This window comes from Podarcis tiliguerta (assembly GCF_965153285.1).
Source record: "Podarcis tiliguerta genome assembly, chromosome: 8".
Taxonomy (NCBI): Eukaryota; Metazoa; Chordata; class Lepidosauria; order Squamata; family Lacertidae; genus Podarcis; species Podarcis tiliguerta.
The window spans coordinates 24,193,521-24,207,709 of record NC_139541.1 but is presented as its reverse complement, the minus strand read 5'-3'; the positions used below and the strand labels follow the sequence as shown (position 1 = coordinate 24,207,709).

General features: G+C 48.2%; 1 protein-coding gene and 1 long non-coding RNA gene across 2 annotated transcripts in view; both read right to left on the bottom strand.

Annotated features, from left to right (window-relative positions):
• The window catches only part of LOC310682978, a 152,211-nt gene that overhangs the window by 27,507 nt on the left and 110,515 nt on the right, over window positions 1–14,189 (bottom strand). The window lies entirely within an intron of this gene.
• Window positions 244–13,271, bottom strand: LOC310682860 (taste receptor type 1 member 1-like). Its single transcript, XM_083452121.1, has 6 exons — window positions 12,843–13,271; window positions 11,194–11,476; window positions 7,999–8,778; window positions 4,996–5,202; window positions 3,709–3,829; window positions 244–2,229 (listed from the first exon to the last, which is right to left on the bottom strand). The coding sequence occupies exons 1-6, from the start codon at window positions 13,019–13,021 to the stop codon at window positions 1,286–1,288; spliced, it is 2,514 nt and encodes an 837-aa protein (XP_083308247.1). The 5' UTR covers window positions 13,022–13,271; the 3' UTR covers window positions 244–1,285.

Genomic DNA, 14,189 nt, shown 5'->3' with positions numbered 1-14,189 from the left:
GACTACGCACAAATGACTTCTAGGCTTAATTTTCATATTCACTATTTATAGATGTTTAAGAGAAAGAAAGCAGCTTTGGATCAATTCAGTTAGTTGCGTGCCTGAAATCCAGAAGGGACGCCTCAATTGTTTGAGATGCCATCCAATATAAAAACAGACACACACTTGTCCACAGCAGGGGTACGACTGCCCCCCCCCCCAATGAAGGAAAACGAGACAAAAACACAATTCTTTCACACACCCTAACTTGAACTTAAGGATTTTAATAGCATGCATAACACCTGAGTTGAATTGCTGCTGAATTAGGTCTACTTTTGGCTAAGCGTTCCAAAACATTGATTTATCCTATTTAACAAAATTTATATACCACTTGGTTGTTTAAAAAACCCTAGCAGCAAACCTGTAAATTATTTACAAAAACAGTGAAATGCCTTGCCCCAGGGGCACCTTACCGTGGGGATACCCCTTTGTAGATCACCCCTACTGAACTTAAGGGTCAGTTTGAAAACACCAACAGAGAGTTTTGTAAAATAATTCTGCTGCCCTGGGTAGATGGTGCTGAAGTGTGAAGGAACAGCCCCCTCCCCAGATTCTCCTGCAGTTTGACTTTACTCCTCTTCACCCTCCTCCTTCCTACTGTACCAGGAATGGGGACCTGCCCAATATTGTGTGAGCTCCCAGTTCCCATCAGCCCCAGCAGACCATGTGGCCAAGAGTCAGGGAGGATGAGGACGACAAGCATAACTCCAGCTGCATCTAGAGGCCCCCCCCCCCAAGGCTTCCCTATCCCTGCCCTAATTCTGGAAAGAGAGTGTCTTACTTGGGCCTTTGATCTTGCCTTCTGATGGTGGTGGAGGGAAGAGGAGCAGCTATCACTTTCTTACGTAGGATCCCTAATAAAGATTACACAGACAAGCGGCAGAGAGAGTTGCTTACGTGTGGACCAGTGCCCTTTGGCAGTAGCCAAACAGCACCATCGACAATCCTGTTTTCATCCTGCCCTAAAATCCATTGAAATTCTACACCGAATTCTCAGAAGCTTAGAATATACAAATGCAGCCTCGCTCTGTAGTTTCTGCTATTTGGCCCTCGGGTGCACAGACGTTCTCTGATTCCGAGCACCCACCCTATGTTTACAAGACAGGTGAAGTGTGCAGCCCCCGACCCCCGTCTCCAGGCTCCCCTGTTTCTTGCTGGAGCAGAAGATTTCCTGCAGTCCTTCCAGGCTTTCTCCTGTGGCAGAAGTGGGTGCTTCAGCCTTTCCCCCCACCCCAAGGAAGGCTTCTCACTGCTCGGCGTTTCTGACTGTGGCCGTGTAGGCTTGGATACAGGTCTGGAAATGGGCCACCGTGTTGAACTGCGGCCGGAAGAGGATCAGGTAGCATTTGGGCAGGAAGAAGGTGCAGAGGATGGCGTAGACGCTGGTCTGCACCGTGAACATCTGCAAGGCAGGGATCCCCTTGCCCTTCCCTTCGGTGGTGATGTAGATGAGCATGAAGCTGCCCCAGCCCATGAGGAAGACCAGCATGCTGGTGGTGAGGAGCCTCGCCTCGCTGTAATTTTTGGGCAGGTTGCGGCCCCAGAAGGCGAAGGCGAAGCAAGCGCCGCCCAGGAGGGTGATGTAGCCCAGCACCCCTCCTAGCCCCATGAAGTGACCTTCTGAACATTGCAGGTAGACCTCCCTCTCGCTCACAAAATCCTCTTGCAACGTGGGCGGGGAGAAGCGGAGCCAGAGGAGGCAGATGAGGGCCTGCAGGCCGCAGCTGAGGCCGACCGAGACGTAGGTGCCTTTGTACTTGACCCAGCACTTGGCGGCTCCGGGGGGCAGCTTGCAGGCCATTTTGAAGATGAAGATGATCTGGAAGGAGCGGACCAGGAGGCAGGAGACGCACGCGGTGAAGCTGATGGCGAACAAGGGCTGCCGGATCAGGCAGGTGACCTCGGTGGGCTTCCCGACGAACAGGCTGGTGGTGGTGCAGGAAGCCAGCAGCGAGGCCAGCATGACGAAAGCCAGCTTGCCTCCGGCCGCTTTGACCACCGGCGTTTGACGGTGGAGGGCAAAAACCAGCAAGCAGCCCAAGAGCAGGAGGAAGTCGATGATGGTCAGGATCGCCAGGGCCAAGATGGTGGTGGTGGTGATGTTGAGATACGTGAAGAGCGGGGGGAAGCAGGTGCTGCTCTTCAGAGGGGACCACATCCCCGGGGGGCACAGGATGCAAGTGTCTCCACCTGAAGAGGACGAAAGGAGAAGCTCAGTCAGCTTAGAAGTAGAAGAAAGTGCCTTACACCAAGGCAGGCACCGACTAGCTCAGTGTTGTCTCTACATTGACTCTCCAGGACTTCCGTGCGGGGATCTCTCCCAGGCTAGGAAAGATATGTTGACAAGCTGGAACATGTGCAGAAAAGGGCAGCTCAGATGATCAAGGGTCTAGAAGCCAAGCCTTATGAGGAATGGTTGAAGAAGCTGGGTACAGTGGTACCTCGGGTTAAGAACTTAATTCGTTCTGGAGGTCTGTTCTTACCCTGAAACTGTTCTTAACCTGAAGCACCACTTTAGCTAATGGGGCCTCCCGCTGCTGCCGCGCCGCCAGAATGCGATTTCTGTTCTCATCCTGAAGCAAAGTTCTTAACCTGAGGTAATATTTCTGGGTTAAGCGGAGTCTGTAACCTGAAGCGTCTGTAACCTGAAGCGTATGTAACCCGAGGTACCACTGTATTGTTTAGCTAGAAAAGAGGAGACTGAGAGGAGATACAATGGTCATCCTCAAGTGTCCAAAGGGCTGTCACATGAGATTCCGACTAAGCATCAGGAAAAACTTTTGACAGTAAGAGCTGTTCGACCGTGGAACCATCTCCCATGGGAGGTTGTGGACTCTCCTTCCTTGGGGGTTTTTAAGCAGAGGTTGGAAGCCCATCTGCTTTAGCTGAGATTCCTGTATTGCAGGGGGTTGGACTAGATGACCCTTGGGGTCCCTTCCAGCTCTACAGTTCTGCTTTTGAGCCCTGCCTTCCCATTGTGGACAGTGAAAAAGGCTTTGGCCAAGCCTCAGTCTCTGTGCAAAGTCTGGCAGAAGAAGAAGAAGAAGAAGAAGAAGAAGAAGAAGAGGAAGAAGAAATAATTAATTAATGATTATTTTTTAATCCCATGTTTCCCCCAGATGGTGTCTTATAGCTGGTGAGCTTTCTGGGGCTTTGCAGAGCCCCTCACTCTGTGCAAAGCTCGGCATGGGCCTTTGCAAAGGTCGTGGAGTCACAGATAGAGACAACTGCTGGAGCCTGTGTTGCCATCCACAAAGAGCCCTTTGCCTGAGTCTCTGCTTGGGGGAGAGGGGAAAGAGGCAGAGGGTAAAGCTGTGTTGTGGCTCAGAACAAAAACAATCCCTCCAGAGGACCCTCTGCCAGCTCATGAAGGGATAGAGGCAAAAGTGAACGGCAGTGGTCCTTTGCGCTCCTGTTCTAGACTGTTGTTCATTCGGAGGAATTGGCGCCATCACAAAAGACATCATGAACGGGGATTTGAACCCAGAACCTTATCTGGCACTCTTAACTTCTACACCTTGGGACTCTTTCCTGCCTTCCGCCTCTGCTCACTTGGCACTGATGACCTCTGAGTCAAGGGAGGGAGCTAGAACTTGTCTAGCGCAGAGCGGAGGCCAGTCTTCAGATTCACAAATGTGGCTCCCTGAGCCATGCGGTGTTTGAACTCACCTGTTTCGTTTTGATAGGTCCCTTCCAGGCAGTCGTCACAGCGACATAAACACTCCTCCAGCAATTGCTTGCTTCGGATTTGACCCACTTCACACACTGCTATGCAATATGATTGGGGGACCTAGAACAGGAGAGTTTGGTTAGGTGAGGCATTTGAGTTGTTGGCGACTTGTGAAAGTCAGTCGGTAGTTCGCCGCACCGCACCCAGGGGTCATTAAAAAGGAATAACAAATCAGTCCGCCAATATCACAAGGCTTTTATGCAAATCTATGTTGAGAAAATGTAGGATAATGTAGGATATTATATCAGAAAAATGTAGTGTAAAACGGAAGGGGATCAAACCATCACAAGGAGTGTTGAAATTTTGGGAGGTTGGATACTTACAATGGAATGGTCTCAGTGGTGGGGTACACATGTTTATTCTTATTTATTTATGATTATTACTTTGTCTAAATGAATGAATGATAAAAATAAAAACGTAGGATATTGTAAAGCTGGAAAAGGTGTGCAAGAGAGCAAGCTAAATTATCCAGGAGCTGCAGCAACGCCCTGGATAAGCAGCATGTGGAAGAAGCAATAGGAAGCATCCCAGAAAGATCTCTTTGATCGCTATGAGAAACGGAATGCTGGAGCAGAAGGAGCCATTTGGGTCAGATCCAGATGGCTGCTTTTATGTCCAAGTAAGCCCCAATCTGTTCCCCAATCTGATGTCCTCCAGATGTTTGGAGTGCAGCTCCCATCTTTTGTAAGATCTAGCTACTGACTCACGGTTGCGTGAACGAAAGGGTTAACCCGAGCTCAGGTTGCCAGTTGAGAAGGAGCTTAGCACCCCTTCTCTCTCTTTCCCCCTCTTTGTGCTTCCTGGAATAACTGAATCTCTCCAAAAAGGAGATTTTAAAGTCTGCGTCTTTGTTAACCTAAAGATTGCATGATTCTTTTCATATGGAAACCAAGTTCTTTTCTTTTTGGAGTCATTTGGAACCTTTTCTTTCTTATTTTTACTGCCAGTGGATAGAGACTTGTTTCTTGTAACTCCTGGAATCTCTGTGAGTAAAAGCTTCACTTATTTGGAAAGCTAAGTCCCTGTGATTTATTCTAGCCTGAGCATTTATGTGGGGAACATTTGTTTAAAGGTGGGCAGATGTAAATTGGAGCATCCGCCACTGTGCTTAGCTCTGCTATGAAGAGTAAGAATCTCTTCCAAACTTCTCTCTCCCAACATCTATCATCCCCATCCAGCATCGCCCATGTTTTCCTTCTTTCTGGGTGTTTCGCCTGGTATCTTACCTGATTCCCTGGTGCTGGCCAACTGATTTCAGATTTGTTGATATTCAGGGCTTGGGAACTGTAGCTGCCGATCATCTTGAAAGTAGCCGTGCCATTTTCCCAGCTCCAGGTGACGACACTGTAGCCCAGGAACAGATCTCCCTCTTGGCCAAATGTGATGGTGTTGCCTTGCAGAGGAAAGTTCACCTTGTACAATGCTTCATAAAACTGAAATGAGAAGATAATTGCATCTTGGGGGTGCAGGGAGAGGAGTTTACTGTGCTTGTTGAAGGATGTGTGGGTAGCACAGCTAAACATTGGCCTGAGAGATGATGATCCCTGTTGTTTGCTTTATTTCAGCTGGAGGCAGGAGACAATGTCAGCCTTCTCCAGAGATTCACGCTGAGCAGGATTTTCTAGAAAAATTATGTCAAGCGTTCTGGGCATATTTTGTTAGAATTTAAATGCCAAGTTTCTTTAAATTACAATGCTACCTCGGGTTACAGATGCTCCAGGTTACAGAGTCCGCTAACCCAGAAATAGTACCTCGGGTTAAGAACTTTGCTTCAGGCTGAGAACAGAAATTGTGCGGCGGCAGTGGGAGGCCCCATTAGCTAAAGTGGTACCTCAGGTTAAGAACAGTTTCAGGTTAAGAACGGACCTCCAGAACGAATTAAGTTCTTAACCCGAGGTACCACTGTACAACGATTTGCTGTTAAAATGCACGGTTCATGGCATTTATTTTTTATGTATTTAAATTAGTTAAAATTAATGAAAAGGTTAAAAGTGCCCTTTTGGCATTATCACTCTCTTGCTCCCCCATGGAAATTCCTTTTAAAAGAAAAGAAAAGAAAGAATAAGCTCTGCTACAGACACGGCAGCCACTCCTCTCCCGGGTGATGGGAGAGATCTGCTTCAAGTTTCTTCCCTTTCCTCCCACAACCTCAGGGCACCTGATCCTAAAGGCTGCTACTGCCTTTGACATCTGAATGGCACCTGCTTGCCTTGGGTTTCTGAGCCGAGTGAGCTGGGGAAACTGCTCTGACCACAGCCATTGCTGCAGAGGCGCTAGCTGACACCTATCGGATGCTATTACCGTATTTTTTGCTCTATAAGACTCACTTTTCCCCTCCTAAAAAGTAAGGGGAAATGTGTGTGCGTCTTATGGAGCGAATGCAGGCTGCGCAGCTATCCCAGAAGCCAGAACAGCAAGAGGGACTGCTGCTTTCACTGCGCAGAGATCCCTCTCGCTGTTCTAGCTTCTGAGATTCAGAATATTTTTTTTTCTTGTTTTCCTCCTCCAAAAACTAGGTGCGTCTTGTGGTCTGGTGCATCTTATAGAGCAAAAAATACGGTAAGTCACACCACCAATAAATAACAACAACAAATTTTATTTACAGTGAGGGGGGAAAGTATTTGATCCCCTGCTAAATTTGCCCATTTAACTCTAGCTGAAGGTTTGAGTAGCTACGCATCAGCCTCAAATTCATACTGACTTGGAGAGGATCTGCAAAGAGGAGTGGGACAAAATACCTCCTGAGATGCGTGCAAACCTGGTGGCCACCGACAAGAAACGCCCGACCTCTGTAATTGCCAACAAGGGTTTTGCCACCAAGTACTAAGTCATCTTTTGCAAAAGGGATCAAATACTTATTCCCCTCATTATAATGCACATCAATCTCTGACTTTTGTCTTCTGGGTTTCTGGGGGGTTTTTCCTGTTGTTATTCTGTCTCTCACAGCTACAATAAACCTACCATTAAAATTACGGACTGGTCATTTCTTTGTCAGAAGGCAAACAGGCAAATTTAGCAGGGGATCAAATACTTTTTGCCCCTCACTGTATACCCCGCCCTCCCCGGCCAGAGCTGGGCTCAGGGCGGCTAACACCGATAAAATTTCAGTAAAAACATAGTAAGAAAAATAAAAAAACAATTAAAATAATTAAAAATAACACAACTAGACATGTTGCACATGGACACAGGAGGGAGGTGAGTGGCAAATGCGCTTTAGTCCCTTGGTGCCTCAAGCCGACTTCCTCCAGGCATTGAGGGTTGAGGACAGGCGCTTCCTAGCCTGCCTTTGAACAAAGGGAGATGTGGAGCAGCCTGATCCAGTGGCATAGCATGGGTTGTCAGCACCCGGGGCAAGGCAAGTAATTTGCACCCCCTAACCCGTGGATTTGCACCCCCTAACTCGTGGACTTGCGCACCCTAACCCTAACCCCCACATGTTGCGCCCGGTGCGGCCGGCGCCTCCTGCACCCCCCACGCTACGCCACTGGCCTGATCCCAAATATACCAGATGTTTGGGAAGGAGCAAAGGAGCTGAAAATAAAAACCCCTATTTATCAAAACAGCAGCAGCAGCGGTGGCATGCAACACCTGCTCACCTGAACGTAGCGCTTACCTCCATGGGAGCGTATTCACCCAGTGCTTTTCAAGCTGCACTGGCTCCCAGTGGAGTACAGGGTCAGATTTAAGGTGCTGCTTTTGACCTTTAAAGCCCTTCACGGCCTAGGACCCTCGTACCTACGGGACCGCCTCTCCCGGTATGCCCCACGGAGAGCCTCAAGGTCTATAAATAGCAACACCCTAGTGATCCCGGGTCCTAAGGAAGTTAGATTAGCTTCAACCAGAGCCAGGGCCTTTTCAACTCTGGCTCCGGCCTGGTGGAACGCTCTGCCTCATGAGACCAGGGCCCTGCAGGATCTGATTTCTTTCCGCAGGGCCTGTAAGGCAGAGTTGTTCCGCCTGGCCTTTGGCTTGGAGCCAATTTGATTCCCTCCCTCTCTTTCTTTTTTCTTTTCCTTCTCCTCCTGCGATGAGGCTACATTTTAACATTTTAATGTTTCAATATTTTGATGTTGTATTTTAATGTTGTTTTTAAGTTGTAATCATTCAACTTGTTTTTATTATTGCTTGTAAGCCGCTCTGAGCCCTGCCTTGGCTGGGGAGGGCGGGGTATAAATAAAAATTATTATTATTATTATTATTATTATTATTATTATTATTATTATTATTACCTGCCGTGGCTTGAACTCCTTGCTTGCTGGACATCCTTGCAGGCTGCACCCCAGGTGGTTGTGGAGGGCCTCAGCCAGGATATAGACGGAAGCGTACGAATAGAAAGACCACTGCCAAACGGAACTGTTCAAAATGTTGGCTAAAGCGTCCAGAGAGTGCAGTTGGTTCTCATCGCAGGACTGGGAGCAAGCCTCCACCGTCGGGGCCTCAGAGAGCAAAGGGCCATCCGTCTTGTTTGACGGGGAGCGCTGTAGCGTTTTCCCAACAAAGTGTACAAACTGAGGCAGTTTGACTGGCTTGACGGTGAGTCCAAGGACGGTGCCTGTTTGCTCGATGTTCGGTATGGAAGCAATGGTGTCGGTTAAGATCCAGGACTCGGGTGCGATCCAGACTTTGCCTTTGATCTTCAGTTTGATGACAGCGTGGAAGAACTTCCTGACAATGACCTCATTGGCAAGGACGATGACGACGTTGGTTCTGGCTTTTTCTATGTTCTCAATCACCCTCTGCAGCCGGCTTTCCAAGATGCGGAGATCGGCCGTCATCAGCCCCTGGTAGGAAATGCATATGCCCTTGGCTGCTGCCTTGGCAATCAAAGACTGAACTGTTTTCTCGCTGGCTTTGGTGCCACTGTCCACAGCGGAGACGTACTCCCAGCCGAAGGCCGAGATCAAGGAGATGAGCCCCGAGACCTGGTGGTCATTGCTAGGGATCGTACGGAAAAGCAGCGGAAAGAGCTTCTTGTCAGCAAAGATCTCTTCCTTGATACTGTACGAGACCTGGACAGGAGACAGGCACGTTTTTAAAAGCAGGAGGGCAACATGCAATGGTGTGTGCAGAGCTCAGAGAGTGCCCAGAGCAGAGTGTGTTCTTACCAGGTGCAGATGGAGGAAGTGGGGGAGTTCTCGTTTATCGCGTCCATTAGTCACCTAATACTCGCGACCAAGTTTAAAAACATTTACAACTACAGCCCCAAGGTGAAAGACTTCTGGGAGAAGATTTATAATGAATTGAAAAAAATGTTGAAGTATACATTTATTAAGAAACCAGAGGCCTTTCTTCTTGGAATAACAGGTTTGGAATTGCCCAAAAAAGATGTTAAATTATTTTTGTACGCCACAACTGCAGCAAGAATTTTGTTAGCGAAGAATTGGAAAACACAAGAAATACCAACAGTGGATGATTGGCAGATGAAGGTGATGGACTTTTTGGAGCTGGCCGACCTGACTGGAAGAGTCCACGACTAGGAGGAGGAGGAGTATCAGGAAGAATGGATTGAATTTAAAGACTATTTAGCCAAATATGTTAAGATAACTTAATTGGAAAAGCTTGCAAATAAATAGATAGGCTTAGGGTTCAAATATGTAAAGATAAGATTTAAGATGTTTAAAGTTAAATTAGAAAGAATGAAAGATGTTAATTTTTTGAGAAAATAGATTTTTGAAAACTGTTATAATGACATATAATGAAATTCAACCAAGGGGATTTGAGTCACTTAATAATGTTACCAAGATTTAAACAGGATGTATGTATGTCTGTTTTGAAATTTTGAAAATCAATAAAAAAAAAATTGAAAAAACAAAAACATTAACAACTACAACATGAGCAACCACTGGCCATTAAACAACGTATTAACAACATACACCTAGTTCCATGTGGTTGACACTGCCTGGCAGCAGGGAATGTTTCCTAGCCCTGCCTGGAGATTCCAGATACAAGGGGGTTGTCAGGCTTCAAGGAATCTGTTTTCCCTCCCTCACGGCAGTCTGCCAATAAGGGAAAGACAAGAAGCTCCTACCAATATCTTTTAGTCAATATTCACAGAGAGAGACATCGACAGCAGCGGAGCAAGCCAATTGGGTGCCTGGGGTGGCGCATGTGCCCTTCTCAGGGCCTCTGAGAAGTCTGCTTGCCTCCTCCCACTCAGCTGCCCTACAGGGGCAGGTGCCCTACAGGGGGAGGTGGCGGGCGGACCGTTTGGGGCAGTGCGGAATCTGTGGGCACCCAAGCCACTGTGTCACTCCTAGGAAAGATGCGTGGCTCAGGCATGCTGCAGGTCCCGCGATGGGTGCTGCCCAGCATTTTGTCACCCCCCCTTAGTGGTGAAACCTGGGGTGACCCGCCCCCACCGCCCCCCTTCCTCCGCCCCTGGACATAGAAATGCAGTCTCTCTTGGATAATGGCGTTGCTCTGAGTAAACCCCTCCATCTCTCCTATTATATGTCATCCCTACATTGGCTGATCTGTGCTTTCTGCCTCTGAGCTTTCTGTTTTACTTTCAATGCCTGCTGGGTCCTAGGAGGGGGGTGTGTGGAATGCTTTCTCAAGTCACTGAGTCTGTCAAACGTCTCTCCCCTGGTGTTGCTTCTTTTCCCTGTTCCTCTTCCAATATTTCCCAGCTTCTCCCTTCTGCAGCCTCTGAACTGTGACCTTCTGCAAACCGCTGTTCTAAATCTATACTGTCTCTCCCTCTTCTCTGGGAAGTGCAGGAGGAGGGGAGGGCAGTCTCCACCATTCCTCCTCAGTCCAGTCCCTGACAGGGGTTGATCTTGGGACATTCTGCATGCAAGCGTTGTGGTAGTGGGGCTGTGCCCACTGAGCCATGGCCCTGAACGGCGGGCGCTGCCAACTCTCCCAAGCCGCCTACATCGCTGGGTGAGGCAGCTGCAGGCTCCTCTCAGCCACCTGCTGTGTTTGCTACTGTCTGTCATTTGGACATTTTACATGTAGTGCCCAAGTTGCTTAGGGCTTTGTGAATGAATTAACATGAGAGCTTTGAACCTGTCCCAGGGGCATGCTGGCAACCAGTATAGCCCTGGGACATCCTCTCCTGGGAGCAACCTGCCTGTCGCATTCTGTGGAAGTCAAAGCTTCCAGACCAGTTCCACTTCACACATTCACCCAACTGGTGAGGGCCTAGCAAGGATTTGGCTGCCTTAACTGCTGCCTTTGGGGTCTTCCTTCCCTCTCCCAACCTGGTTGCTTGGTGCCTGAGAATCCCTTGAGGTTCATTCCACAGCTTTTCTGGCAACAGTTAGTTCACATATATGCAAATATGGCCGACACCACAACGAACCAGACCATTTGTAGGCCCACCACCTCGGCAGAGCAGAGACGGCAACAGAGTCGGATGTTGAAACCATTTCTCAATAAGGCCACCGAGACTAATGCATAGCATCAATTTAGCAGCTCACCTGCGGAAGGCCGTAGTAGGTGAAGACTCTTGTGGTCAGCTGCGTCATTTCGGCTGAGTTGGGACCCACCACACCGATGACTCTCTGGGAACAGCCTCCTTGGTGTGAACGGCACCACTGGTGTGGGGAGAGCTGGAAGGCGGCTTGCAGGTAAAGGCTTTCTTGACAGGTGTCCCATATGTGGTATCCCAAGGTGATGTTGGGGAGCAAAGTAGAAGAATTGTTGATTTCCTCAACAGCCAGCCTCATGGCTTGAAAATGAACATAGCCCCAAGGGTTTAGACTGAGGAAATAAACGTGGAGCTCAATTAAGCCTATAGAAATGGTACCTCAACACACACACATTTTGTGGGAATTTGTAATCCTACCAGAGAAGAATGGCAGATCAAATTGATGGATTATACCAAAAGGGCTAAAATGACCGGAAGAATCAGATATCAGGAAGACCAAAATTTTAATAAGGAATGGGAGAAATTTATAATTTATCTTAAAAACCATTGCAAACAGTTAAAATCATTAGTAGGATTGGAATAACACTTGTAGTTTAATGGTGAATTTTGGACACAATGGAGAGGTAAAAGATTTAGATTATTATAAAAGATGCAGGAGGAAATGATTAACAAAAGGACCCGCAAAGGGGAGGAGGAAACTTCCAGAGATTCTTTGGAATCTTGTTTCAATGTTGTATGTTGGATATGTGACTGTAAAATTTTAATCTGAAAAACGAAATAAATTTATATATAAAAAAGTAGTTGTTATTATTATTATTATAATTAATTTGATTTATTTACTGCCCCTTATGCAAAGATCCCAGGGCAGTGTACAACATTAAGGACATAGTTTATGGAGCATAATGATAAAAAACATAATATGGAGCATAATTAAATAATCATAACAACAGTCCCAGCCCCCAGCGCAACACGCATTTAACAGGCCATAGATTATTTAACGGCTGACGGCCTGAGTAAAGAGGAATGTTTTTGCCTGGCAAGCTCTCTGGAGAGAGCATTCCGCAGATGGGGAGCCACCACAGAAAAGGCCCGTTCTTGTGTTGCCACCCTCCAGGCCCTCTCAGGGAGCGAAGGTAAGGGCCTCAGATGACAAGCGCACATTCCAGCTGGGTTCATATGCGGAGAGGCGGTCCTTCGAGGTGTGGAGGTCCCAAGCTGTGCAAGGGTTTGTAGGTCAAAACTAGTTATGAACAGACTCCAAGTTTACTTGCCAGCAGGCAGAGAAGGAGGGTGGCTGGAGAAGAAGTCTCCTAAAACGGTAGGGGTGGGTGTCTCAGGCAGAGGCATGCCCAGGGCAGCTACAGAGGGATGGAAGGCCAATTGTGGCCCACTGTCTTGAGGTTGCACTCCCCCCGATTCCTGGCCTCCCAGCTCTGTGACGGTCCAAGGAAAAAGAGTGTGCACAACTGCTAGAGAAAGATGCTGTGTGTTGCACCCCAATCCTATCTGAGAGATTCCTGCTATGAGCAGAGAAGGCTGCCCAGGTGCCCAGTCACCCACCAGCTGGCCAGAAACAGAGGAAGATTCAAAGGGGGGTGAAGCATGCTGAAGAAACAGCCCTGATTTCTGCTTCAGGGATGGGAGAAGAAAGAGGAGCCCCATCCCCACAACACAACACAACAAAACCAGCCCTCTCACCTCTCGCAGGAAGGCAGCTGAAGTGGGCGGGTCGTGTTCCGCTCAGTGCTATTGCTATGGACTGGGTAGAGGCCCGCGATGATGAAGTCCCCTGGCAGGTTAAAGAGGGCCTGGCAAGAGCTGTTGGCAGCAGCCATGCTCCCCACCAGGAAGGCGGCCAGAACAAGCCCCACAGACATGATGGAGAGAAAAAGCAGCTCGCTGCCTCTCCCTCCTCGGGGCAGGCCGGTGGCATGGGGCGGGCAGGGGCTTGGAGGAGGCTCACACGTTTCCACTGATGCCTGGCATTGCCGCTGCTACCTGCCCCTCTCTGCATGCCGCCCACGGGTGCCTCTTCTCCTGCTCTTCGGAGGAGGAGACCCATTTGCTTGCTTAGAAAGTGTTTTACATGCAGCTGAGACTGCTTTGCTTAATGGTGCCAGCTGGGAGTGGGAGTGGAGAGGCAGGTAATATCCAAGGCAACACGATGACCAAGTACAACAATGCAGAAGAAGAAGAAGAAGAAGAAGAAGAAGAAGAAGAAGAAGAAGAAGAAGAAGAAGAAGAAGAAGAAGTTGTTACTTATACCCCACCCATCTGACTGAGTTTCCCCAGCCACTCTGGGGTGGCTCCCAATCGAGTGTTAAAAACAATGCAGCATTAAATATGAAAAACTTCCCTAAACTGGGCTGCCTTCAGATGTCTTTTAAAGATAGGATAGCTGCTTATTTCCTTCACATCTGAAGGGAGGGAGTTCCACAGGGCGGGCGCCACTACCGAGAAGTCTGGTTCCCTGTAACCTCACTGCTCGCAGTGAGGGACCGCCAGAACGCCCTCGGCGCTGGATCTCAGTGTCAGGGCTGAACAATTGGGGGTGGAGACGCTCCTTCAGGTATACAGGACCGAGGCCATTTAGGGCTTTAAAGGTCAGCACCAACACTTTGAATTGTGCTCGGAAACGTACTGGGAGCCAATGCAGATCTCTCAGGACCGGTGTTATGTGGTCCCGGCGGCCACTCCCGGTCACCAGTCTAGCTGCCACATTCTGGATTAATTGCAGTTTCCGGGTCACCTTCAAAGGTAGAGCGCATTGAACTCTTTATATGGTCTATACGGAACACTGAGAAACCAAATAAGCAGAAATCTTATAAATCTCTGAAAGTCACTAAATGTGCACTCTTGATGGATTCTCTTGAAAACATAGAACCAAATAAACATAAGTCTTATAAGTCTCTGAAAGTCTTTGTAAGTCTCTGAAAGAAGCAATGGGTCAGATTCTTATCTAATGAAAATAAGCCGTAAAGCTTTGTTTTAATATCGTCCAACGCTGGAGAAGTGGTCCGCAAACAGACGTAGTGAACAGTGATT

Coding starts and splice junctions, on each gene's coding strand:
- LOC310682860 (XM_083452121.1), bottom strand. CDS start 13,021: ATGTCTGTGGGGCTTGTTCTGGCCGCCTTCCTGGTGGGGAGCATGGCT. Junction 11,477..12,842: donor CAGCTGCCTTCCTGCGAGAG/GTGAGAGGGCTG, acceptor TTATTTCCTCAG/TCTAAACCCTTGGGGCTATG. Junction 2,230..3,708: donor GACCTATCAAAACGAAACAG/GTGAGTTCAAAC, acceptor CGTCCTCTTCAG/GTGGAGACACTTGCATCCTG.